Source organism: Lactuca sativa, chromosome 6, assembly GCF_002870075.4.
Source record: "Lactuca sativa cultivar Salinas chromosome 6, Lsat_Salinas_v11, whole genome shotgun sequence".
In the NCBI taxonomy this organism is placed as follows: domain Eukaryota; kingdom Viridiplantae; phylum Streptophyta; class Magnoliopsida; order Asterales; family Asteraceae; genus Lactuca; species Lactuca sativa.
This window is the reverse complement of record NC_056628.2, coordinates 201,576,977-201,602,765: the sequence shown is the minus strand read 5'-3', so window position 1 is coordinate 201,602,765 and position 25,789 is coordinate 201,576,977. Positions and strand designations below refer to the sequence as shown.

The 25,789-nt window shown below is 39.3% G+C and overlaps 1 protein-coding gene across 1 annotated transcript; it reads right to left on the bottom strand.

Moving 5' to 3' along the window:
* Positions 1 to 23,646: 23,646 nt before the first annotated feature.
* Positions 23,647 to 25,134, bottom strand: LOC111914142 (GATA transcription factor 16). Its single transcript, XM_023909889.3, has 3 exons — positions 24,732 to 25,134; positions 24,433 to 24,585; positions 23,647 to 24,168 (listed from the first exon to the last, which is right to left on the bottom strand). Exons 1-3 carry the CDS (start codon positions 24,750 to 24,752, stop codon positions 23,827 to 23,829), a joined length of 516 nt encoding a protein of 171 aa, XP_023765657.1. The 5' UTR covers positions 24,753 to 25,134; the 3' UTR covers positions 23,647 to 23,826.
* Positions 25,135 to 25,789: the final 655 nt, after the last annotated feature.

The window sequence follows — 25,789 nt, the reverse complement described above, 5'->3', positions numbered from 1 at the left end:
TAAGTAGTTCGAGTAGTAACCCTATAAAAGATGGTCAGACTTAGTATTTAATAATACTAAGTGATGATTGACTTCTATCTCATCCTTATAGAAGTTCCATTGTGTGTTAAGCCGACTTTAACATACAAGATTGGGATGGTGAATTGAGTCATTTAATGGTAAATGGTTAAGCAACTTACTTGTTTAAGTAAGGTAGAATGCTTAACTGAAGAAGAAATACACCCATAGTATCGTATGAAAAGAGATGTTGTAGTCAGGAATGACTAAGTTGAAGCTAGTAGAGCTTGCTGATATGCAGCTACGATGCAGACTTCTTAGGATAGACTCCTATGAAGTAGACTTATGCTTACTCAGATATAAGAATCACGATTTCAAGGAAGAATAATGAAATGAACAAATGTGCATGATGGTTTGCATGAGTTAGAAGATGATGCAGGTACTAGAAGACCATTTGTCTCCATGCTGCTAGAGTAAATTTTGGAATAGTGTGTCTTGTAGAATAGACACTACTCGAGAAAGAATTTATATGAAGAAATGGAAGTAAAATTTCTATCGACCTATGGAAAAGTATTAGGATATATTAAAATGAGCATATGCATGAGAAGAATCCTAGAAGGCGAGTATAGGTAATCCAATATATGTTTGATAGAAACGTGAAAACCCTAGTTGAGTCTAGGAGAAACTGTTGTATGTATTTGTTTGAACACATTCATGTGTGATAAGTTGCTTTGTGAAAACTTTTGAATGGTGACTTGGGAACTGCGAGACAATACTTGGGACGAGTATGAGTAGGTGTGAATAGTAGTAGAGGCCTATACTACTGGAAGCACAGGACTCACACTTGGATCAGGAAAAGTCACAAGGTTACCAAGAAGCTAGTAAATGATTTCGTTTTATTCATGGGTGTCGTTACCTTCGTTTCGGTAATGACTAAGAAGATAATTATTGTTCAAATCTTAATGTCATAAAGAATCGAGTCCGATTAGTATAAATCCGCGAAAGGAGTTGATTGGTTCAGAGAACCATGTCTTATATAGTGACAAAACTTCAGTAGGAATACTGAAGAAGTAAATGGTCAAGGTAGTCGATAGAAATATAACGATCTTCATTAAAGAATTGGGCAATCATTAGCTAGAAATATGACTTGCTATGTGGTGTTACTGGCCACAAGAAATGTTTCTGCTCTACTCTTACTAGTCAAATGGCGGGGAGTCAAGTTTCCGTTCAACAATCAAAGAGTACTCCAACTAAAAAGGAGGTGGTGCCAAAAGCTAAAAGATATGTAGGTCCGAAAGCATGAACTAGAGATACGTGGTGCTATTCTTTCTGTTCCAAAGCATCTACGTGTTGATCAAACTCTTTTGTTTTCGCTATTCCATCAGCTTGATTTATTTGATCTGATTCTAATACAAGAGTTTGGATCGTTATGTGTCTTGTGCGAGATAAAATCAAAGGTCATTAGAATATGACCATTCGAGTTGTTGTTATAGCAAAAGTAAACACCTTATCTTGGGTTTAGTCTATAAACCAAGAAGGAGCAGGAGTATGCAATGAGAATTGAGTTTTAACTCAAAGATTAGGATTGAAAGCCCAATAGAGAATGATGAGCGGGTGCAGGTTTGAGCACCGCTAGTAATTAATAAGTTTGAAGAGTTTGACAATCGTTTGGCAAACTCAAAGTTAAATATCGTACATTTTAGATTACCACAAAGGAAGTAAGTTAAAACTCGAATGTTGTGGCTAGTAATTTTCTCGTAAACTCTAGATCTACTCACATCTTATTTGATTTCAATACCTCAGATTCTTTTGTGCCTTATAAATTCGCATATTCTTTTCAAATTGCTTGTTACGCAATTGTCCAATTATTTCATATAGATAACATAGGAAATATATCATTACTTGCTGATAAAGCCTATAGAGTTAGTATTATAGGAATTGAAAGTTATAATTTTCCTACTAACCTAATTCTTATCTTTGATATTATTCTCGACATGGATTGGTTGTTAAAGAACCACGCAGAGCTCTTGTGCTACAAAGAGATGATATGCATCCCTATCGAGAGGGAAGATTCTATTTATGTCTACGGTGAAAATAATAAATTTCTTTCTTTTAAAAAAAAAAAAAAAAAAAAAAAAAAAAAAAAAAAAAAAAACTCGTAAATTATGTCGAAGGGATATTCTAATTATCCGGCTTATACAGTTAATACCTTGAAAGAGGAGAAGAAAACTGATAATTGTCGACAAGCTGACTACGAGGGCATATTTTCTCACCATACGTACAATGGTTCTAATGGAGAAATAAGCACAAGTTTACTTAGACGAAATTGTGGCGAGACATGGTGCGCCACTAAAGATTTTTTCCGATTGTGATACTCGTTTCACTTCTCACTTTTGGGTGAGAATGAAGCATGAGTTAGGATCTTGAGTTGCTCTTAGTACAACTTATCATCCTCAGACAAATGATCAAAAGAAGAGAGCAATCCAAATAGTAGAAAATATACTGAAGGTATATAAAGTACTGTATGAGCGTAAATGTCATACTCAAATATGTTGGCGTGACATAGGACAGAAGATCTTTGGAGGATCTAAAATGATTCAAGACATCACTGACAAGATACAAATTTTCCGAGAAAGAATGAAAGCGGCCCATGATCAACAAATGTCCTATGCAAAAAAGAGGAGACGACCCGTAGAATTCCGGGTGGATGATATAGTAATACTGAAGGTATTTCATGAAAAGGCGTTATACTACTTTGGAAGAAAGAACGGTTGGTAAGCAAGCATACTACTTGGAATTGCCTGAAGATTTGACAGATATTCATGAGGTGTTTCATGTGAGTTATCTGTGCAAATGCTTAAGAGTATATGATGAAATGATTCCGTTATCCTAAGAGATATTGGATAATAAGTTAAGATATGTAGAAAACCCTGAAAAGACCGTAAACGAATGAACGACTAATCTACATAATAAAGAAGTAGAGTTGGTGATTTTCAAGTAGAAACACCAACGAGGTCCAAATTATACTTGGGGAAAATAAGAATGAGATAAGAGTGAAGTATCCTCATTTATTTTAATCGTTATGATTTCGGGGACGAAATCCTCAAAAGGAGGAGGTATTTGTAACATACACGTTCTGAAATTGTGTATTGTTATTATTAAAAGTGAATAAAATTGAGTGTTGAGTTCTAACAACTAGTTTTTACTAGAAATGAAGTAAAACTATGTTTCGAATCACTCATAAAATGTTGGAAGTCTTATGAGATTCCAATTAATAGCCAAATCATGAAAATTTAGCGAAAATATAAAATTTGAAATAAGTAAAATTTTATTATTGAAAGTTGTAGATAATCTCGTTAGAAACATTTAGGCGAAAACCTCATCGAAATCCGAGTTATAACGAAGAAGTTATGACCAAACGAAGATCCGTGATAAATCCGAAAAATACATTGTCGCGTAAAAATTTAGTTTTCGATAAACTAATTTTTAGCCTTAGTAATGTAAATGAAAGTTGTAGAACTCGTGAAAATAATCAACTTTCATATAAAGACCGTTTGAATCTGACTTCGTATGAGGAAGTTATGATTTTTCAAAGTTTCAGCTTAGCAGTAGACAGCTAAAAACTCGAATTTTAGATTGAGTGATTTTTAGCAGACACGACCTAAACGAGAAATGAAGGTCTCGTCATTAGTAGTGCAACGGTAAAAAGTCTGACGAAAACGGACGTCGGATGAAGAAGTTACGAATTTTTAACGGATTTTCCTGTCCCGGTCTGTTAAAAATAATAATATTAAAATTAAAGTCAAAATTAGCCGACAAAGTCTAAACGAAAGTTGTAGAGCATAATTTTAGCTACGCGTGCATATAAAGAACGTCAAAAACGGAGCTCGTATGTGAAAGTTATGGATTTTAGAAGTTTTTGCACATTTTTCGAGAAAATTCGTATGAATAGTGAAATGCCACGTCACCCTCGTATGCGAGGCTTCCACGTGTCGGACAGGTGTTCGCTTCTGATTGGACCGTAGCCTTGCGTGTTGCCTTCTGATTGGACCAAGCCTGAGGACCACTAAGCTCGGAACACCTTCGCAGGAGACACCCCCTTGATCACCCTCGCATGCGCAACCCACCTGCGAGCCACCTGCGCACTGTCAGCGAGCCGAAGACCGAGCCGATGACGCGCCATCCTCGCTGTCCGAACCGAGCCTCGCTGGAGCCCTGCGAAGCTGCCATCTGGTCCGAACCTCGCAGCCACCGTCTCCTTCCCTTCGCTTCGGATCCGAAGCTCAGCCCTATATAAGGGGTGCGAGCCCTCTCGGCTAGTTTTAGAAATTTGGCATTTTCACCCCCTCTTTCAATATTTTTATGATCCCGACATCCCCCGAAGCCCCGGTACTGATTCTAAAGCCCGAAACACGCCCCGAGACTCCCGAGAATCCCGAAAAAATTTATCTTTTCGGTTTTGAAGCTCTACCTTTTTAGGGTACGGTTTTTAGCTAATTCTCCCGGTTTTCAACAAATAAAGCCATATTTGGAGCCGATATGCTGCTCAAATTACTATTTTAACCCCCGATTATTTTAAGGTGAGTTCAATATATAGGAACAATTGTATGTTATGTGTTATACGTGCTATGTGCTTTTCAGTGTTATTATTCCGGGTTATTTTCCCGTGTTATTTTTATTCGCTATTTTTAATAAGCAAAGATATACCTTTGACCTTGTGATCAGTGAAAGGACTTAGATTCACGGTGGTACTGGTATGTAGCCTCTGGCCATGTAGAACATGTCTCGTAAGAGAATGACTTCTATTCTATGGCATTGGCAGAAGGTTAGATAGGACTGATATGTAGCCTCTGACCATGTAGAGCATGACTCCGTAAGAGAATGAACTCTATTATATGGTATTGGCAAATGGTTAGACAGGGCTTTAAGCCTGAAATCTACCAAAATTTTAATCCGAAGTTGTATATCTTCTGTGCCGTTTGGGCCAAAAGCTTTATTGATGTATATCAAGTATGGAAATTGTTATGTCTCATTGATCGTAAATCTTTGAATCAAATCTTGAGTTGATATTAAAAGCGTGACATATGATACGCATATGCTATTGTTGTTCTTGTTCCCTTTTGCTTCTGTCATATTGATATATATAAGGCATAAGATTATATTGTATCTATTTATTGAATTCACTAAGCGTTATCGCTTATCCTTCTCAATGTTTAACAATTGCAGGTGATGAGTATCCAATTTAGTTTTATACTGCTGAAAGATTTAGAATAGTTAATACTATTTCTCCGTATTCTAATGTTCAAGTATGTATATGAATAATAGATTCCTGGGTAGATATGAAATGTAATAAAACTTAGTCGGTTTGTATCCAATCTTTTGTAATCACTTTATCAATATAAAATATTGTTTTATAAATATGCATGTAGCATGTTTTGAGGAAGTAACTTAAGAATAATGTTGGAATAGTATGAAAGTTTGGGCCTTTCATAAATACGAAAGTTGGGGTCTTTCATTTGGTCTTGGAAAGCATAAAGTTTCAGTCCTTAAGTTGATTATGGAGCCTCTTTGCCTTAAACCCTAGTTTATGGTGTATTTTGCCTAGATTTCCTTCTCTACACGTAAAGTTTGAAACTTTACGTGAGGAATAGGCTTGGGAAGGGTAGATCTACAGTTTGGAGTCCATGCATGACTCAAAAGTCCTATGCATGTATGGAGATCTGAATGGACTCGGCGAGTCCTTTTGAGTGGACTCTGCGAGTAGCATGAAGATTTGGAGGAACTCGACGAGTGGGATGAACAGCTCGTCGAGTCAGATGAAGATGGGCAGGAACTCGGCGAGTTGGAAGAACAACTCGGCGAGTCTGTTGAAGGTTGTCTTGGACTCGGCGAGTCTGTTCTTGGACTCGGCGAGTCAGGTCGCGAAACCCCAAACCCTTCGAGTTTAGACTCAAATCAGTGAGTCGATTGGAGACTCGGTGAGTTGGTCAGGTTAGGACTCGGAAATCGGTAGACTCGGCGAGTCGTGGACTGACTCGGCGAGTCGAGTCGCAAAAAGAAGGACTCTGAACATATGAACTCAGCGAGTCACTGGGGTGACTCGGCGAGTAGGGTTGACCTGGAAGGTTGAGTTTGACCAGGACTTTGACTTTGACCAAAGTTGACTTGGTAGTCTTTCGGGGGTCAGGAGTTCAGAGAGTTGTTGGGCAGCGGCTAGTAGGATCATCAGCAAGTTCAGCCAGTGCAGGTGAGTTTCCCTTTGTATGAATGGGTCTACGGCCACAATGCCGGCCCATGTAGTTATGAGTAGAAGACCCGGGGGTTAGCCCTAGGCATGGTATGCTAGTGTGATATTCGGACGAGGTCCATTGATAGCGGGCGGGTGCCCAAAGATTGGTTTATATGATAGTTTGTACTTGTTGTCTGTGTGATACATGTATGTGCCTGGTAGGGAGGTGCGTGGGGGCGAGGTCCCGTATCTCACCAATAGCAGAGTGTGGATGGTGTTCCACATCTCAGTAGCAGCAGAGCAGGGGCGAGGCCCAAGTTAGGGAAGGAGTGAGTGTGGGCTGGGCCCGCATCTCACTATCAGCAGGAGCATGGACGGGGTTCCATGTCTCATCAGTAGCAGGACAAGGGCGAGGCCCAGGATAGGCGAGGCCTTAGGACATGATCCATTGTATATGTTTAGCTTATGTGTTGCAGTATGATTATGTGCTATTATGTGTTAGCGGGCGAGGCCCTATGACAGGCGGGGCCTAAGTGAAACAGATCTATATCCGAGCGGGGCTCGAAGCCAGGTGGGGCCTGGAGCGGCGGGGCCATTGTAGCGGGCGAGGCCTGAGGTAGGTGGGCGAGGCCTAGGATTGCGGGCGTGGCCCAATATGTGCAGTATGTGGTTATGCATGGTATGTGGTAGGGTGGGGAACTCACTAAGCTTCGTGCTTACGGTTTTCAGGTTTGGTTTCAGGTACTTCCGGTAGTGGAGGGAAGAGCTCGGGGTGATCGCATGGCACACACCATAGATTAGACAGCCTGGGAATGTTTACTCTGATAACGAACATGTATTTTGGAAACTAATACTCCGCTTATGTTTTGAAATGATGAATTTGCTTTAAGTAATTTTTTATTAAAAGAAATTTTTAGCCTTGAATTTTGGGACGTTACAAGTTGGTATCAGAGCCTTGGTTTGAGGGATTCGGACATGCTCTCGGGTGTGTCTGAACTCAAACCGAGGAATTGGTATAGAAGTTTTCAAAATGAAAAGACAGTTTTGTATAAGAAGGTTTTGGGAAAGAAAAGAGTTTTAGAAAAGAAAAAGTAATTCAAAAAGAAAGGAACTTTGAAAAGAGAAAAAGGGTGTGGTGCATGCAATCAACCGAGCTCAAGTAAGTACCCCAAAATACCCATACAAGTTTATGTTATGATTATCAGTTAATAGAACAGCATGCTAGAATAGGACTAAGGATCTAGGGATGATGCCTTATGTGCCTGTTATTTGTGCTTTTGAGCTGCATAGTAGTGCTGATTAGACAGTAGCAGGATAGCCTGTTTAGGTTATGCTTGAGTTTATGAGCTTGTGTGAGTCTATGAGTTTGCATTGCATGCTAGTTCAGATTTTTGCTATGTGGATATGATTGCTTGAGTATGATGCGGTTAGATTTTCCCTTGTCTGAATGCTGTTTGCTTTGTGCATTGTGGGATTTTGAGTGATGAAAGTTAGCTATTAGGTGGGTACGACGCGTCACACGTGATCAGGGTTGAATAATCTCAGAGTGCTGGATTTGGTCCTATTGTGCAGCTCTTTTTTGAGTCCAACCGTTGTAGGGACGAGTCTTTTACTTGAAAGATTATCTGAGCCTCATCACATGTGATGGTATCCAGGTGATGGCTAATTGGCATCACAAGAAGACCTTCAGCAGCTGAGGACTGGTATGAGTTGAGTCAGAGGTTTCCCTAGGGTAAGCCTAGGATGAGATAGTGCTGGGAGCAGTATTAGTGGATAAGGGACCTGGTGGAGTCAAAGCAATTCCTGAGGAAAGTACGGATAGATGTGGAAGGTAGTATGGGCCCGTACTACTGAAAGCAGAGGATCCGTACTCGATTCGGGAAAGGCCGAGACAAGACCAGGAACCTGGCAGTGCGTGTGTTTGGTCTCGTAGCAGTGATGGGTTTCTGATAGTGGTTGTGTTATGTGTTTCAGCATGGTGACGTTGCGAGAGGGACCAGTGGGCGGATCAAGCGCCGGAGAGGGATCAGGCTCGGGTTCAGGAGCCGAGCAGCTCGAGGAGAGAATGAGGGAGTTGATATCCGCCGAGGTTGCACGCAGTATGCTAGATCAGACTCCTGTGATCTTTGGCACAGTCAAGGAGGGTATATTGGAGATTTTGGATGAGAGGCTGGGAGCCTTCCGTACTAAGATGATGGCCTTGATGGGAGCGCATACCTTGACATTTCGAGAGTTCAGAGCTTGCGGGGCACCAGATTATCATGGGGCTAGGGACCCCATTGCTAGCAGCAGATGGTTGGCTGATGTTGCCAACGCATTCCGTACGAGCCGGTGTCCTATGGGGGACAAGGTCAGACTCGCTTCCTATCTTCTGAAGGACAGAGCGAGGGATTCGTGGGAGGAGATTGGTCATGCTTTGGGGGATGATGCCGCGTTGGACGCGATGACTTGGAGCGATTTCTCGGCCAGGTTCAGGGCGGAGTTTTCGCCGATTATTGAGGTGCAGCAGTTGGCACGGGAGTTTCAGGATTTGACGCAGACCACTGAGACTATGGCGGAGATCACCGCCAAGTTCAGGGAGAGGGCTCTTCTTGTACCGTAGTATGTCGCGGATGAGGAGATAAAGAAGGCTCGATACCATGAGATGTTGAGGGATGACATCAGGGAGTTCGTGAGCAGATCCAGCTGTAAGACGCTGGAAGATATGATTTCTCGGGCTAGAGAAAGGGAAATTGATTTAGAACAAATCCAGAAGAGGAAGCCGAATGAGGTTCAGGTAGCTGCAGGTTCGGGCAAAAGGCCCAAGGGATCGGATTTGAGATCGAGGGATTATCAGGACCGCAGTCGGTGCGGAAAGTGTGGCAGGGCGCACGGGGGCGCGTGCAGGAGTGGTAGCGGTGGTGAGTCTGGCTGTTTCAAGTGCGGTCGGACTGGTCATTTCAGCAGGGATTGTACTGCTACGTCGACACAGGGATCAGACTTGATATGTTTTCACTGCAATCAGCGGGGCCACAAGAAGGCCCAGTGCCCCAGTTTGTTTTCAGCAGGACGGGTGATGGCACCTGCCCCTGCAACTTTGAGGATCACAGATGGCCGTCAGGGCCGGGCAGAGGCGCCTGCGGTAGGAGGAAGAGCTTTTCAGATGACTACCTTAGAGACGCGATCAGCACCGGACGTTGCAGGTATGCGAGTTCTGTTTTCAGTTCTTTTATTTGTGCATGATTATATTGTTATGGCTCTGCATCATCATCGGTATGAGTATTTTATTTTTGAGCATTTGATTGTGATCGAGTTATATGCCATCTGCATACCTTGGTTATTCGAAGGGTAATGAGGGGATGTGCCCTATTGGAAAAGGTTACATAGGATGCAGTAGCGGTAGCATGTATGGGAGGGACTTGGTATACCTCGCTAGATCGGAGTTGTATAGTGTTAGAGATGGATTGGTTAGATCCCTAGCTATGGTGAGCTTGGGTTCCTCAACAGATTGATTATGGAATGGTAGCAAGGATTGGGATTTCTTTTTGAGTATTGAGCAACAAGGGGTAAGCAGGATCGAAGTGCGGGAGAATCCTCCGAGTGTGCAAAGGTAGGAGCACGCAGACCCAAAATGAGTACGCGACCTCCGAGAAGGAAAAGAAGTGGTTCAGCGTTTGATGGATTGAGGACTTCAGGGTTGGGAGTTTGAGAAACTCCCCATCAGCTAGTGCGTGTGATGGAAATGGTTAGTACATGGTTGGGAATTCAGGTTGTGAATCGCCCGTAGGACTCGAGGGAGTCGAAACGAGGATCTTGAGAGCTAATGGCACATGGGTGCCTTCGTATTAGCAGTTAGTGGTGGAAGTGTTGTAAGACTACGGGGCAGCCGTAGCATTCACTAGCAGTCAGCAATGGATGGTGATGAAGGACTACGGGTAAGCCGTAGCATTCCTTAGTAGCTTTGTTGGCGGAGTTGGGGCGAGGCCCTTACCTCCAAGTGATCAGATAAGGATCAGGAATGGGTAGTGAATGAGGATGATAGGGAGTCTGCCAGTATAGCCCTAGAGAGGTGAGACCTTGGGAGAGGCCGCTCCAGGATATAGTTGGGTGAGACCCGTGGGCGAGGCCCAAGCGAGAGTGTTTAGACTAGTGGGACTAGAAGGATAGAGGCGGGTGGGACCCGTGGGCGAGACCCGTGAGTTTTAGCAACGCATGTGGGACCTAGTAGGGACCTTAGTGTCAAGTTAGGGGATCGGGGATCCCAGGTTTGTAGTGCCTGAATGGCAGAATAGATTGAGCAGTTATAGGTGGTCGAAGTTCTTCGGAAGTCGCTGGGAGCGACTAGGGGAGGTGTTGGGACTAGCTACCGGTGGGAGCCGGTAATCCAGATATTGATAGGTTGGTAGGGACCAGAGTGGTCTCAGTTCATCCGGAAGGCAGATGAGGAATGGCAGAAATTTCCAGTCAGTAGTAGTGCGGGTAAGCGGTTTATGGTGGAATTCAGTTAGTTGAGTCGAGGGGTGCTCGACACCAAGTTATGACAAGAGAGGAGTGTCAGTGGTTACTGGCGGTGATGACCCGTATTGGATTTAGCGGGAATAATGGATTGGTGAAGATAGGATCTTCACAGTGACAGAGGAGATAGTTGTTTTTGGAGCATCGCCTTGGGAAGGCAAAGGAATCGCGTGAGGAAAGAAGGGGTGAACCCCTATAGGTTCAGTTGCAGTACTCGGAGAGTACCAGAAGGATTGTTGATTGAGTAAGTTGTGTTTCCAGAATGTTCAGGGTCAGGGTTGACCGGAGATGATTATCCGCAAGGATTGATGCTAGTCAGAATGATCGGGCGGAAGACCAGCGAAGGTAGGCAGCTGGTGTTGGAATAATTGGTGGGGTATTGGAGGCAGATCGCAGGCGGTGGGCCATAGCAAACTTCGAGGACGAAGTTTAGTTTAAGTGGGGGAGAGTTGTAACACCCAAAATCTAGAAGGCCAAGAAAGGAAAGAAAACCCTAATTTTTAGGGGAGACTCGGCGAGTCCAAGGAGGAACTCGGCGAGTCCGAGCGGGATCCGGGTCGAGGAGTAAGTGACCAACTCGGCGAGTCGGCCAAGTGGACTCGACGAGTCTTGTCTGTGCGAGGAAAACCCTAAATTCGGGACTTGGAGCCTATTTAAACGTCTCATCCTCTTCCCTAGGGTTCCTTTACTGCCTCTCTCACCCAGAATACGAACCCTAAGCCTCCATTGTTGTGCATTCAAGTTTCCAAGCCATTTTGGGAGTGGTTTGAAGGAAGAAGAAGAAGGGGAAACATTGAAGCTTCAAGGATTGGCCTTAAATCTGAAGTTTGGGGAAACTTTCTGAGTTATTGAAGGTAATAAGTCGTTTCTTTCCTTTAGATCTTCTTTGGTTGTGAGATTTGGGGCTTTTTAAGCCATGGATAGTTATCCATTTGAGTTAGAAGCTGGATCTAGAGTTGCTACTTCAGATCTAAGTGTATTTTGGTCTTGGAAAGCATAAAGTTTCAGTCCTTAAGTTGATTATGGAGCCTCTTTGCCTTAAACCCTAGTTTATGGTGTATTTTTCCTAGATCTCCTTCTCTACACGTAAAGTTTGAAACTTTACGTGAGGAATAGGCTTGGGAAGGGTAGATCTACAGTTTGGAGTCCATGCATGACTCAAAAGTCCTATGCATGTATGGAGATCTGAATGGACTCGGCGAGTCCTTTTGAGTGGACTCTGCGAGTAGCATGAAGATTTGGAGGAACTCGACGAGTGGGATGAACAGCTCGTCGAGTCAGATGAAGATGGGCAGGAACTCGGCGAGTTGGAAGAACAACTCGGCGAGTCTGTTGAAGGTTGTCTTGGACTCGGCGAGTCTGTTCTTGGACTCGGCGAGTCAGGTCGCGAAACCCCAAACCCTTCGAGTTTAGACTCGAATCAGTGAGTCGATTGGAGATTCGGTGAGTTGGTCAGGTTAGGACTCGGAAATCGGTAGACTCCGCGAGTCGTGGACTGACTCGGCGAGTCGAGTCGCAAAAAGAAGGACTCTGAACATATGAACTCGGCGAGTCACTGGGGTGACTCGGCGAGTAAGGTTGACCTGGAAGGTTGACTTTGACCAGGACTTTGACTTTGACCAGAGTTGACTTGGTAGTCTTTCGGGGGTCAGTTAGACTCAGTGTTGCATTGTTATTGGTAGCTCGGGGAGCGGGTGGAGCAGGAGTTCAGAGAGTTGCTGGGCAGTGGCTAGTAGGATCATCAGCAAGTTCAGCCAGTGCAGGTAAGTTTCCCTTTGTATGAATGGGTCTACGGCCACAATGCCGGCCCATGTAGTTATGAGTAGAAGACCCGGGGGTTAACCCTAGGCATGGTATGCTAGTGTGATATTCGGACGAGGTCCATTGATAGCGGGCGGGTGCCCAAAGATTGGTTTATATGATAGTTTGTACTTGTTGTCTGTGTGATACATGTATGTGCCTGGTAAGGAGGTTAGTGGGGGCGAGGTCCCGTATCTCACCAATAGCAGAGTGTGGATGGTGTTCCACATCTCAGTAGCAGCAGAGCAGGGGCGAGGCCCAAGTTAGGGAAGGAGTGAGTGTGGGATGGGCCCGCATCTCACTATCAGCAGGAGCATGGACGGGGTTCCATGTCTCATCAGTAGCAGGACAAGGGCGAGGCCCAGGATAGGCGAGGCCTTAGGACATGATCCATTGTATATGTTTAGCTTATGTGTTGCAGTATGATTATGTGCTATTATGTGTTAGCGGGCGAGGCCCTATGACAGGCGGGGCCTAAGTGAAACAGATCTATATCCGAGCGGGGCTCGAAGCCAGGCGGGGCCTGGAGCGGCAGGGCCATTGTAACGGGCGAGGCCTGAGGTAGGTGGGCGAAGCCTAGGATAGCGGGCGTGGCCCAGTATGTGTAGTATGTGGTTATGCATGGTATGTGGTAGGGTGGGGAACTCACTAAGCTTTGTGCTTACGGTTTTCAGGTTTGGTTTCAGGTACTTCCGGTAGCGGAGGGAAGAGCTCGGGGTGATCGCATAGCACACACCATAGATTAGACAGCCTGGGAATGTTTACTCTGATAACGAACATGTATTTTGGAAACTAATACTCCACTTATGTTTTGAAATGATGAATTTGCTTTAAGTAATTTTTATTAAAAGAAATTTTTAGCCTTGTATTTTGGGACGTTACAAGGAGCATAAGTGTTATGCTTTTATGGTAATGGTAATAATCATCGTGTTAGTGGGAGCATGATTATTATTTCTTGTATTGCAAGTTAGCAATATTAATTATAGAAAAACAAATATTCACTTTGCCAAGTTGCATAGGTTGAAAAGTTGTTTTGTTATAATTAAGGGAGAGAATATTATACTTCATTTCAAATCTAAAGGCTTAGATTGTGGAATTATAATCAAATTTAGTCAAATATATATGAATGTTGTGTTGGAATGGTTCAACATGGAAATTCTATATATCGAAAGGATAATTGCATTCTCAAAATTTGGTTATGATTACGGCATCCCCTTTCATAATCAAAATTGTGAGAACATGGCAATTAGAAATATTATAGAAAAAGACCGGTGAAGTATCACGTCTTTATGTAAGACATTATGAATCGTGTCCCATACGCTTCGGGTATAGGATCGATTGCATATGATATAATGTTTGATCATTCTAAAATTTCTTAATTCTTAGCGCATTAAGAAGGAAAAGGGACTAGAATAGATTTGGCTAAAATAATTAAACAACTATCAAAGGACAATCTAAGGTTCGCCAAGGATTTGTTGCTTGTGAGTAGTTGGAAGTATAGTATTGGATGGACCATGTTGACATTATTTTGAATAAATAAGATTCTATTTAGAATGAGTTGTCATATGACAAATATGGAAATGTTTCCACATTGGGAGTTGGATATTGAGAGTCTATGTCTAGATTAGAAACTTTTATGCAAGAAGGATGTTCAAAGTAATGTACGTTGAATGTGAGACTTCGTGTCTATGGAATTGTCTTGTAATAATTTCCGATAAAATACCTTGGAATTTCATTAGCCGAGTCTTGGTGACTTTTGTGCTATGACATTACAAAAGGATCATTGCATAAAATGTTAGAATCTAACATATTCTATTAGTGGCAAGAATGTTGTGATCTTACACTAATGATAAGGATTGGGAATTGTGAAATGAGTTTCATTGGAAAGGTTTTCAATTGATCTGTTTCACAAAGTAAGGATCATAGGTAACATAGTGTGCATGCTTGGAGCATGGGATAGCTATTGTTGTATTTCAAATAATAAGTTGATTATCCGAAACATTAAACAATGAATAATGAGTAGTCAATATGGTGTTTAAATAAAAGGTGTTTTATTTACGCTCAAAAGTTTTGGGGCCATATAGGATTAAGTATTATCATTGTGTTTCATTTTGCATGTTTTGACTTCCAGAATAACTGGGTTATTCGAACCTCCACAGTCGGTCATATGTTGGAAGTAGGTATGAAAGAAGATTGTCATGAATCTGTCTGTAGATTGTCTAAAGTGTTTAGACATAGCACAAGTTTGTTGCAGAGTTCATGAGTGCTTTGATAAGATTAAAGTATTGGATTAAACCCACGCTCACTTGAATCACTTCATGGATTTATCACGGGTGATTAGTGAGACGATAACATTGTATATTCTTGAAACCGAGAAGTGTGAAACGCACCAGTAACTTGGTGTTATAAAACTTATTGTTATGTGTGATTCGATTAGTAGGTGCAAGCATGCATTTGAGTCAAAGTTTATCCATTCCTTTTACCCAAAGTGGGATAAAAGCGATATTTGTAGGCCCCTCGATTATTTAGTGATGACACCAAAAGCCCTTAGCCAAGCCGGGACTAAGTTGATGTGTTCAATTGTAGTCTGTTGTCAGTCGTCGTAAATCAGATGTCGGGAAACAATACATAGACAGAGAGAATGATTTAAATCCATGTCTCGTGTCTATACGATATCTTGAGAATGGAGGAATATATGATCCCTTATCTAAAGGACACACGTATCTGATAAGATCAGAGTTGACAGCGGCTTTTGAAATCTACGATTGATGATCAGGTTCTAAAGTTATACAAAATAGTTATTAGACTTATCCAAGTGGGAGACTGTTGGATTAGTGTCTAAGTCTATAACTATTTTGGTATGTACTTGACCCGATTATGAGCATGGTCCTTTTGGGTTGCCTTCACCATAGCAATATGTAGGATGAATTAATGAGAGAAAGGTTTAATTATGATTTATTAATATATTATGAGAATAATATATTAAAGGAGAAATCATATTTTTTTAATTAATATTAGTCAAGAATTAATGAAGAATTAATTTTGTGGCTAAAAGAGATTAATTAAACTTAGGGGACTGGAATTGTAATTATAAGATAATTACAATTGGGCTATGGATCACCTTGGAATAATAGGTTGGACGAATTCTATGGGGAAGCCCATTAGAAATCGTCCTAGGCATGTTCCAGAAGGGGTCCATGGGCTGCTTAGGGCTTAAGCAATCAAATTAGGGTTTCCTTGTTAGATAAACCTAATTGCCTACCTATTTAAGGAGCCCCTAAGCGCAAAAAACGTGGTGAATGATTCCCTTAGGGTTTCTGGCCGATTTTTGGTGCTCCCCTCTCTTCTCTCTTCATCCAAGTTGCTTAATGGTGTTTGTGACTCCATTAGAGGTGCAACACTTGAGGCACTAAGTTTTCTGAAGCCAAGGAATTGATTGTTATTGCTACATAACAATCAAGGTAAGATCTAAACCCTAATTCATATGTTAATTTGATTACTAGTATGCTAGATCTTGGGTTTGTAAGTCTTGGAAGTTTATTGCATGTTCAAAGTAGAAAAACTAGATCCAAGCAATTAGTGTTGCATGAACACCATAGGATTGATGTTATGCACATAATCCATCACAGCATACCAGGGTGTACGCTTAGTGTACTGGGCAGCATTCTTGGGACTTCATTTGTGACTTAATCCATTAAGTCTTCACGTCCAATATGTAGATCCAGGTCCTTTAAGACCTCCTAATCCATAAAGTCACAAACTTTATGTGCTTGCATGCATGGTTGGGGGTCAAAACATTATTTTGGTCCTTTAACAAGCTTTATGACCATCAAACACTTTCATGGTTGTGGCTTAACCATCAAGGTCCGATTTTTATGACTCTTAGTGCCTCTAAGAGCCCCAAAGGACAACTCTTATGGTCTGAAATCATCAAGATGCAAGAAGCCACAACAATGGAGTCCAAAAGTGGCATAAAACACCCTAACATCAAATCTAAACGTGCAATGATCAAGTTTGAAGTTTGATACCTCAAATAAGTCAGAAATGGTGCTAATCTTCTGGATCTACAAGCTGCTTTTGAATCCTTGCTCCTTCTTCAACCTCCTTTTCTTCTAAAACACCAAGATCACACAAATAAGCTCTCAAATGGAAAAAAATACACAAAAGTGTGTTAGGGTTTTCGAGGTGGCTGCTTAAGGGTGATAGAGAGGCCGGTCCAAGGACATAAGGTCCTTTAAATAGGGATCAAACCCTAATATTTAAGGTTTAGGACATGCGCGCGTACGTTGCGCGTACCCTTTGCCACGCTGGGCGTACGTGCATTCCCTCTTCGCCCAATTCTATTGAGTACGCTGAGCATACCTGGCATGATACGCCCCGCATAATGCCCTTCTCAGCCCAATTCTTGAAGCCCAACTATCCTGTCCCAAACCAAAACAACCCATTATTCAATAAGATAAATAATATTAATACCTGATAAATCTCGGATGTTACAACATGGGAGGAATAAATGTGTTGTGTCCCATATTAGGGTTTCAAATGTTCTGTTATTGCTATGTCACGAACCTAAAGACATCGCACCACGCAAATAGTGCATATCGATTTTTTTTCAAACCCTAGTTTGAGTTTTAGAGCGAAAAAAAGGATTTTAAGATTTATAAAATTTATAGTGACCTGATCTAATCAGTCCACTGTCATGAAAATGTAGTTAACACAAAATAAATTGGAAATTTCATGCAAAAGATGTGAACAAGTCACTCTCACACAATTGTTGGGTTATAAGGTTAGTTAACACAAAAGATGTGAACAAGTGACTCTTACACAAATGTTGGGTAATAAGCCACGAAGGCACAACAAATTAGAACTCCACTTTTGTAGAAACATATATTATGCAACTAAAACAAACATAAAATACTAGAAATCATACACTTGAAGCCTATGAAATATTCCCTGTTCTTGATGTAGAGAGGATGTAAAGATCCCAAATTAGAACTCCACTTTTGTAGTTACACCAAAGAAATAATATCAACAACCATCATTGAATTTTGATCGCTTGTGAACACATTGAACACTAATCCTAAACCTTTAGCGATGGTGTCACAAATCTCGGCTCGATTTCCAAATCACGGTGTAATTTTACCAGATCTAGGATTTGAGACAAAATCAAAAGATATCCAACTTTTTGTTGTTTTCTAGCCACTCTAAAAGTCAGCTACACATCCCTATTTACATGGATGTGATTAGGGTTACTTTAAAGTGATTGCTTGGTCACTAAGAAAATATGTTTCACTTAAACCCTTAAGGATTTACAAGTTTTTATTAATTTATTAATGAATAATCAGTTAACAAACTAAATCCTAATTTTCTCTTTTATCAATTATTATTTAAATCTTTTCTTGCGTATAACCCAAAAGGATCTTACCATAAATAGTAATATTACCAACTTCTTGTGACTGTGGGCACTATTTCCAACCATCTTCACTAACAACCTCAACGTGAATGTAACATCACAAAAATCAGAGTAAAATTTTCATTTTTCAAAAACAACCCAAACACCACAATTGTTTACAAAACCTTTTTCAAAAGTATAAGTCATAAATCAATGTATCCCAAAATCCAATAACATAAAAATCCAAAGGAATGTGCACGATCACGCCTTTGCTTTCCCCCGATCCTCTGAAGTACCTGAAACAACAAACTAAAACTATAAACCAATGCTTAGTGAGTTCCCCCAAGGTACCACCACACAACATAACAAACAACAACATGCATACATGAGACTTCAGCATGACTGGACCGCATCGCAGGCCTACAGGCTCTCTGGACCGCTCTCTGGGCCTTCGACCTGACTGGACCACCTTGCAGGCCTTCAGTCTACCCAGGTTGTCGTGGGTGTCTTGGCCTTTAGCACCAGCTGGTCCGCCTCAACCCATCAAACCATAACATGTCGACATATATAATAACAACAATAATCAACAAGCACAGGTAGTCCTACAGATCTATCAGTCTAGTCACATAACCAGTGAACACATATCTCAGCATAACAGCACACAACAAGATAGGATATCTAATCCAATAGGTCGGCCTTGGTGCCTTCGACCCATAAGTACAGTGAGGAAAACTCATCTCTTAGTCCCACAAATAAATGAATAAGTCTCGGCTCCAAATGTTAGCTCTACCCATCACATATTCATCAAATAGTGACTAATCTTAAATACAACTTAAAATATCGAAAATATCCTTAGGTCAAACTTGGTCCAATCCTGGTCAAATTCAAAAGTCAAGAAGTCAACTGAGTCAACTCAGTTAAGTACACATAGCATTCAGAATGGATGCATAGCGTACTTAGGCCTTTGACCAGAAATATGATCTAGACCTCAGACACATAACGTTCCTAGGGGACGCTTAGCTTTCTTCAGCTGCTTTCTGTATCTCTTATTAAGAGCTTAATATGTAAGCTCTTTTCATCCAAATTCCAGATCTAGTCCTCAAATGATGTCCTTAACCTTAAAGTTTCCAACTTTACGGTCTAGCATGGCTATTAAGTTCCCAATACCAGAAACCTTAACTTCTTGACCCATAAAGACATCATTGTTCGTGCATGGAAGGAAACTAATGACCATGGCTACATTTTTATGCTTCTAAATACTCCAAAATGTCTAAAAGGGCATCTTATATGAATTAGAGTAACCTATACTCACAATACCAAAGTTATGGGCCAAAATGAACACAAATCCATGGCTAGACAAGATCTAAACATAACTTCAACAAGTTTAAAGCTTTTTACCTCCAAAAGATGTCAAATGATGATGTGCTTCCAAATCCAAGATGCTCCACACTTCTAAGATGGTCTCCTTTTCTTTCTCCCTCCTTCAAGATGCTCCACACTTTAATGGCTTAAGAATGCTCAAAAATTGATTAGGGTTTTCTTGGGGACGAAGGTGGGTTGGAGGCTGATGAAAGGAAAGATTCTTGGGAGATAAATGTAGAATATATAGGATCCAAACCCTAATTTTTAGGTTTTTGCATCCAGGCTAAGAACGTTATGCGTCCCAGATGGACGTTGTGTGTTCCTATGAATATGCGTTTTCTCCAAAACGCTACAAGGGACCCATTTGCAAACAATTTCACACTTAAGGGTTAAAAGGTAAAAACTTGGAAATCAATATGTTACAGTGAAAGTTGAAGAACCCCCGACAATATGGCTCGAGGAAACATGTGCATCAAGTAGTTGATCGAAAAGCTTGGTCATAAGGATCAAATCTAATTCAAAAGAATATATTGTTTCCTTATATATAGAAGACTACCTGATTCATAGTGATTGATCATCATAGTTGGACCAAGTATTTATGTAATGCTAGGATTTTTTAGACTAGTCTTACTGATGTTGCGATAATTTTCTCTATGAAATTTATCTTAGAAAGTGTGTTCATAACCATAATTTGGTGTTGGTTATCTCTCTTATTGTGAAGCTAGTTTTTATCAATATAATTGGTTTCTAAGTAAATTCTTTGTATTCTTTACATTATTTTATTGTTAATTTCATAGTTAGGAACCAATAACAACAAGGATTTGAAGAACACAAACACTTCAAAATCTAACTTGATCATTTTAGGTCTACTTTGAAACTTTCAAGAGAATGAATCATAAGTTCTTTTTCTAGAAATCTTCCTTGAAAACCATAAGCTTTGTTGCATTTTGTTCAAATAAATCATCAGTTGACTGCCAATAATGTTTATACATTTGATGAAGGCAGAGTATTCCCAAATTACCATTGAGTCCACTACCTTAAGAAGTTTGTTAGCCAATAAATTAGCAATGATCTTGTCTTACAGCTCGATCAAGCAAATAATTCTGAAATCTTTAAGGAATCTAGGATCATCAATCTTCATTATCAAGGTATGAAAAAGATGAGTTACATCTAAACTAGTGATGATTTCATTAGAGCTAGATATCATGTTTCAAATCATAGTACACAAAAATAAACTCATTAGTTTAATATTATAAATAAATTGGTTATGCATAACCCAATTAGTGTCTAGCATGTTTTTGCTGGAGAGCAATACTTACATCTTTAAAGAGAATTCCAGAAATATTGTTGCTTTTGTTCATACTATTTTGAGGAGGATATCCAAACCAAATTACTAACTCTTTCTCTCAAAGAAAACGTTAATGTCTTCAAAGTAGTTTAAGTATGAGAGATATGTATGGAGCATGCTTCTTAAGATTTGTATCAAAGGTAGGATGTTATTTGTATACAGGGCCGGCCCAATACATGGGCGAGTTGGGCTAAGGCCCAGGGCAACATATAAGGAGGGGCATAAATTTAGTCCACATGTATATTATGTTAGCCCAAAAGTTTAGTCCAAGAGCAAGAAGTTCAGTCGATCGTTTGGGAGCAAGGCAAGAGCGAATGCGTGTTGGTGAGCGCCAAATAATTGAATCGCCTTGAGAATTGCAATAGCCAAATCGGTAAATTCAGTCGCCCCCAAGAAAAACGTACGAGTTTGTAGAGACCGAGGAGCCGGATCTAAATTCTAAATCGAATTAACAGATTCATTGATACCCTTTACCATCCTTCTACATCAGATTTCCATTCTTCAGTGTCATTAGTTTTCTTCAAATAAACCTACTGCTCCACTTAATCGATCATCTCAATAATATCATAGTATTGCGCTTTCAGATTTTTGATAGTATTGCGATTTTAGATTTCAGATTTGCGTGCAAGTTGGAGACAAGTTGGAGACTTGGAGCTCGATTTTTTTATTGTGAGTTCGATTTATGTTATAACCTGAAGCAAACTCCGGGGGCGACGAAAGTAGGAAGGACTTGTTGGATTTTTCGATTTCTGGTTTCTCTTCAATTGATTTGGGTAAGTTTTATTTTTCTTAATCTATTACTAATTTCTTTATAAACCTGCTGCCATCAATCATCATCTCTTAATTTGATCATTGTGTTTTTGGTCAGGGGTTTGATTTATACATGAGTCGAGCATTTGGAAAGAATTCTTAAATCGATTTGGTGTTGTGATTCTTACTGTTTGTGTAATTTCTTTTCTACTGATGGTTTTCATTTCATCTGAGGTAGTCCTTAAAGCAGAAAGTTGAAATTTGGTGTTGTCACAAATTATTTTCAATAGTTTATTCAATGTTTTGTAGCTTTTTCTTATACTTTGTTTCTAATCTAGTGTAAACTCAAAATTTCAATGCTATTTCGGCCATGTTTGGAGGTATCCTTTTACGAGGTGGTCTTTTTTTGGCTATATTTTAAGAGCTTTGGATGGTTGGGGTGATTTGTTTTTACTGAAGTATCTGGTTAGAGATTTGGAAAGCTCGTTGCTATTTTGAGTATGTCTTTATCTGATTTGCTTGATTGTTGTTTACTTCAACTGGAGATTCGCTACAATTATAGAAACATGTTTTTACATTTTACATAATCGTTGTGGGGAGTTTAATTAGCCCCTTTCAGATCTTTTATTGCTTGGTATATATTTGTCTTTATAGCTTTGCTGGCACTTTACATACGAGCATTTAAATATATTTGTCTATGGCCTTTGGGTGTTTGATATTACTGACAAAATGAAAGCATTTACAGCAAAAGTTAATTAGTAAAATTTGTATAAATTTAATAAAACATGAAAGCAACTATAACTCTTTAGTTAGTAGCATTTGTATAGATTTGACAAATTTAATACTACATGAACTCTTTTTCTATATAAACTTCACATTAAACACTCCAAACTCACTTAATGAAAATGGACTGGCATCAACCGTGTACTGTTGGGGCATTTATTTTTTGTCTTGCCCCGGGTATGAAGAACTAATGGACCGGCCCTGTTTGTATATAGATTCGAACTCTTGTTTATGTATTTCAATATAGTTGAGGTGAGAGGATATATATATTTTTAAACGACAAACAAACTAACCTACTTCGTAATAATCTTTTATAATCATTTATGTCTCTACCGAGATTTGAACCTATGACCTTTTATACGATATAATCACTCCGTACTGCCTAATTATTGACCATTTGGTAAGTAAGAGGATAATAAAAACTCTTTTACTAGTGTTGGTATAAGCATTGCCTTTAACTTTGTCTCCACTACGATGGCATGTTTTGAGTTGTTATTTTATTTTCGGGCAATAGTCGCACATTATGTTCACTCATACTTTTTCGGTATGCTTACAACTTACCAAATAAATAACCTTACTTTTTAAAATTTATCTTTATACCATGTTTTTTAGGTTCTAGTGTGAATTTTGAAATAGATATTTTGAAGCATGGAAATTCTAAACATATAATCTTTCAAGTTTCAAGGTCTAGTGATGCAAACAAACAAGATATTATTTTAAACTAATCATCCACATTAAATTGTTGTAATCAATAATATTTGTTGGATACATGGTAATATTGTGAGCTATAATCACTATCAATCTCAATTATGAAGACAGAATCAGAATCTATGTAGTTGAAAAAAGGTATTCATAACAAGATTCTATTGGCTTTGACTTATGTTTTGATTGTACACTCATCACCACAATTCCCATTAAAGTATTATTATGTCATCACCTCTGAAAATATCATCAAACCAACATAAGTACCAAAAAGGAAAGACGGTGACATGGATGGTCAATGTCAAATACAACACAATTATAAACTAATGTTCTTTTATTTTATTTTAATTTTGTACGCTTTTAAACTCCCAATTAGGCCATTATAAATTGTGTTTTAGAGATTAATTCTCTATGATATTGAATTTAATGTCTCTACATTTTGAATATGTTTAATGTTATGTCATTAGTTTTCATAAGATCTTTGTTTATCGTTTGAAAAGAATTCAATTCTAGTAACTAATAACCAATAATCACTACGAATTTCATCAAAATTTCAAACTAAATCTACATATGTAAAATCAAGTTATAACTACATAATAATTCGTTTATACTTCCAAACATTAACTTTAAAGATTTTTTTATTATATATAACTACATACTACTATAAAACATGATATTCCTCATTAGAGAAACTATTAAGTCTAAACGAATGTGAACTTTCATCTCTGAACTTCAAAAACAATAAAAATAATACAGTATTTGGTCAATTTGTTTCATTATAAAAAGACAAGATCATAAAAATAGATTTTTTCCAATTAAGAATAAAAAAGAACACCCTACAAGATACATCTTTGTTCTTCAAGAAAACGACACATCTATCTCTCAATTACCTCAAATTTCTTGATTCTTAATCTTAAAACCCAAAAACAATAAAAATCAAACTACCAAATACCAATTTAATTATTTCACTAATCAAGCATAAACCGATCCACAAGATAAAGCCATCAATAAAAGCGCAGCTTGTTCTACTTCACCTATCTTCCTTCTTTGTTTAGTAATGGCGGATCTTGGTCTCTGCAACACAACTTCAGTTCCTAGAGCCATTAACTTTCTTTTCAAACAAAAATCACCCATTTGACTTCTCTTATTGCTGGTCAATCCGCTTGTTTGACTATCTCCGCCGGATGTAGAGGTGGCTCCGGCGCCGGCGCAGGTTCCGTTGGTGGTGTTTTTCTTTTGCTTTTTCTCATCTTTTAGCCCCAAAAGTGCTCTCCTCTTCTTTCTGCTTCTGATTCCACAAGCATTGCATAAAGACTGTATAATAATCATCAAATAATCAGATTTAGATCATAAGGTTTTCTGTTTTCAATATACTTTTTATATAAAATCAATCAATGATGGTGATTAACGTCATAAAAGTTAACAAAAGTTTCACACATCTTTAGATCGTGTACAAAAAAATATGCCCACGAAAAAAATTAGTGATGAATGTGAATCAGACAGAAAAGCGAGTGATTCTTCATAAAAAAGAATTAAAAATGTTTTTTTTTCAAAAATAGAAATTAAATTGAAAGATACCTTAGGTCCAGCAGGACCCCCTCTCCAGAGAGGGGTTTTAGTGGTCCCACAATCAGCACAAGTTTTGATCAAATGGCTACCACCGTCGGATGAAGATGATCCACATCTATCAGGACTGTTCTTGCTGTTCATCATATCTTCACAGTCTGATCCCTGAAAATTGAAATCACACATTCAAATTTTAAAAACCAAACGCTAAAATCACTTATCAATCGAAAAAATTAGATGTAACTGGTCACTGATCAGTGATGGAAAATCATTGATCGGTGATCGGTGATCGGCGATCGAAGATCACTCACCTTATCACTGAGATCCACCATTATCGAATCAATTAGCCGATCAAACCACTTCCTCTATCGTGATCACGTAGATCGAACAAGATTTCTTCAAATCAAACGATTCGCTGAGTATAAAACAGCTGATCATACAAGAACGAAACACCAGAGTCGCGATTCGGTTGAAAAAAGAGAACCATAAACACAGAAAAAAGGCGAGATCGATACGAAAGGAAGAACCCAAATGAATTACTTGATGATCAAAGAAGAAGAACTCGATACACACCAGAATCACTCAGAAAAACTCACAAGCTATCGAATCAATGAAGCAGTGATCAAAGGTAACCAACATGCAATCAGAGAGAAAAAGAGAAGACCGACAGTGAAAGAAGAGAGTGGAAGGAGCCGAAGAAGTAGTAGCGGCAAATAAAAAAGAAATAAGGTTTTTAAGGGTCAGGAAAACCCTAGGGCGCGATATGTTAAATGACCAAAATGCCCATTTGTAAATGCTATGTATATTGTCTACCCCGCCAAAAAAACAAGGGTGAAAATGAAAAGGCGCGGTGGAGTTTGGTTTTTTCGTGATGGGTATTTTTGTAATTTTGTAAAAGAGAATTTGTGAAAAATGAAGATGTGATTACATGTGTGCGGCTACACATGTTTTGGATGTTTAGGGTTTTTGTGTCTTGATGACAAGAAATCTGGACCGTTGGAGAGATCGACATTTTATGGGTTTTATATTTTTTTTTCAAAGTTATTTCTGAAACAACCGTTTTTTTTAGTATTGTCGAGGATTGAAAAAGTGTCCAAATCTTTTGTGTTCAGATAGAAAAAACGAGCTCGTTAACTTCTTTCTAATTGTAGCAAGGACTGAAAAGATATAACAAAGGCTTATTTTATTTATTTTTTATTATAATTATAATATTATAGACTTTTGTTTCTGTATATATTAAAGAATTATATTTTGAAAAATCTACATGATTATGTCGTTATGTTTCTAGTTTTAATGGTATTTTAAAAGATTTCAAAAAAATATATATTTATAAAATTGTTTTGTATTTTGATGAAATTGTTAAATTAAT

What these genes read in the sequence shown, in the direction of transcription:
- LOC111914142 (XM_023909889.3), bottom strand. Translation starts at nt 24,752, where the DNA reads ATGGTGGATCTCAGTGATAAG. An exon ending in TGGTGGATCTCAGTGATAAG is followed by an intron (nt 24,586 to 24,731) that starts GTGAGTGATCTT and finishes TTCAATTTTCAG; the next exon opens with GGATCAGACTGTGAAGATAT. An exon ending in GGGGTCCTGCTGGACCTAAG is followed by an intron (nt 24,169 to 24,432) that starts GTATCTTTCAAT and finishes ATTATTATACAG; the next exon opens with TCTTTATGCAATGCTTGTGG.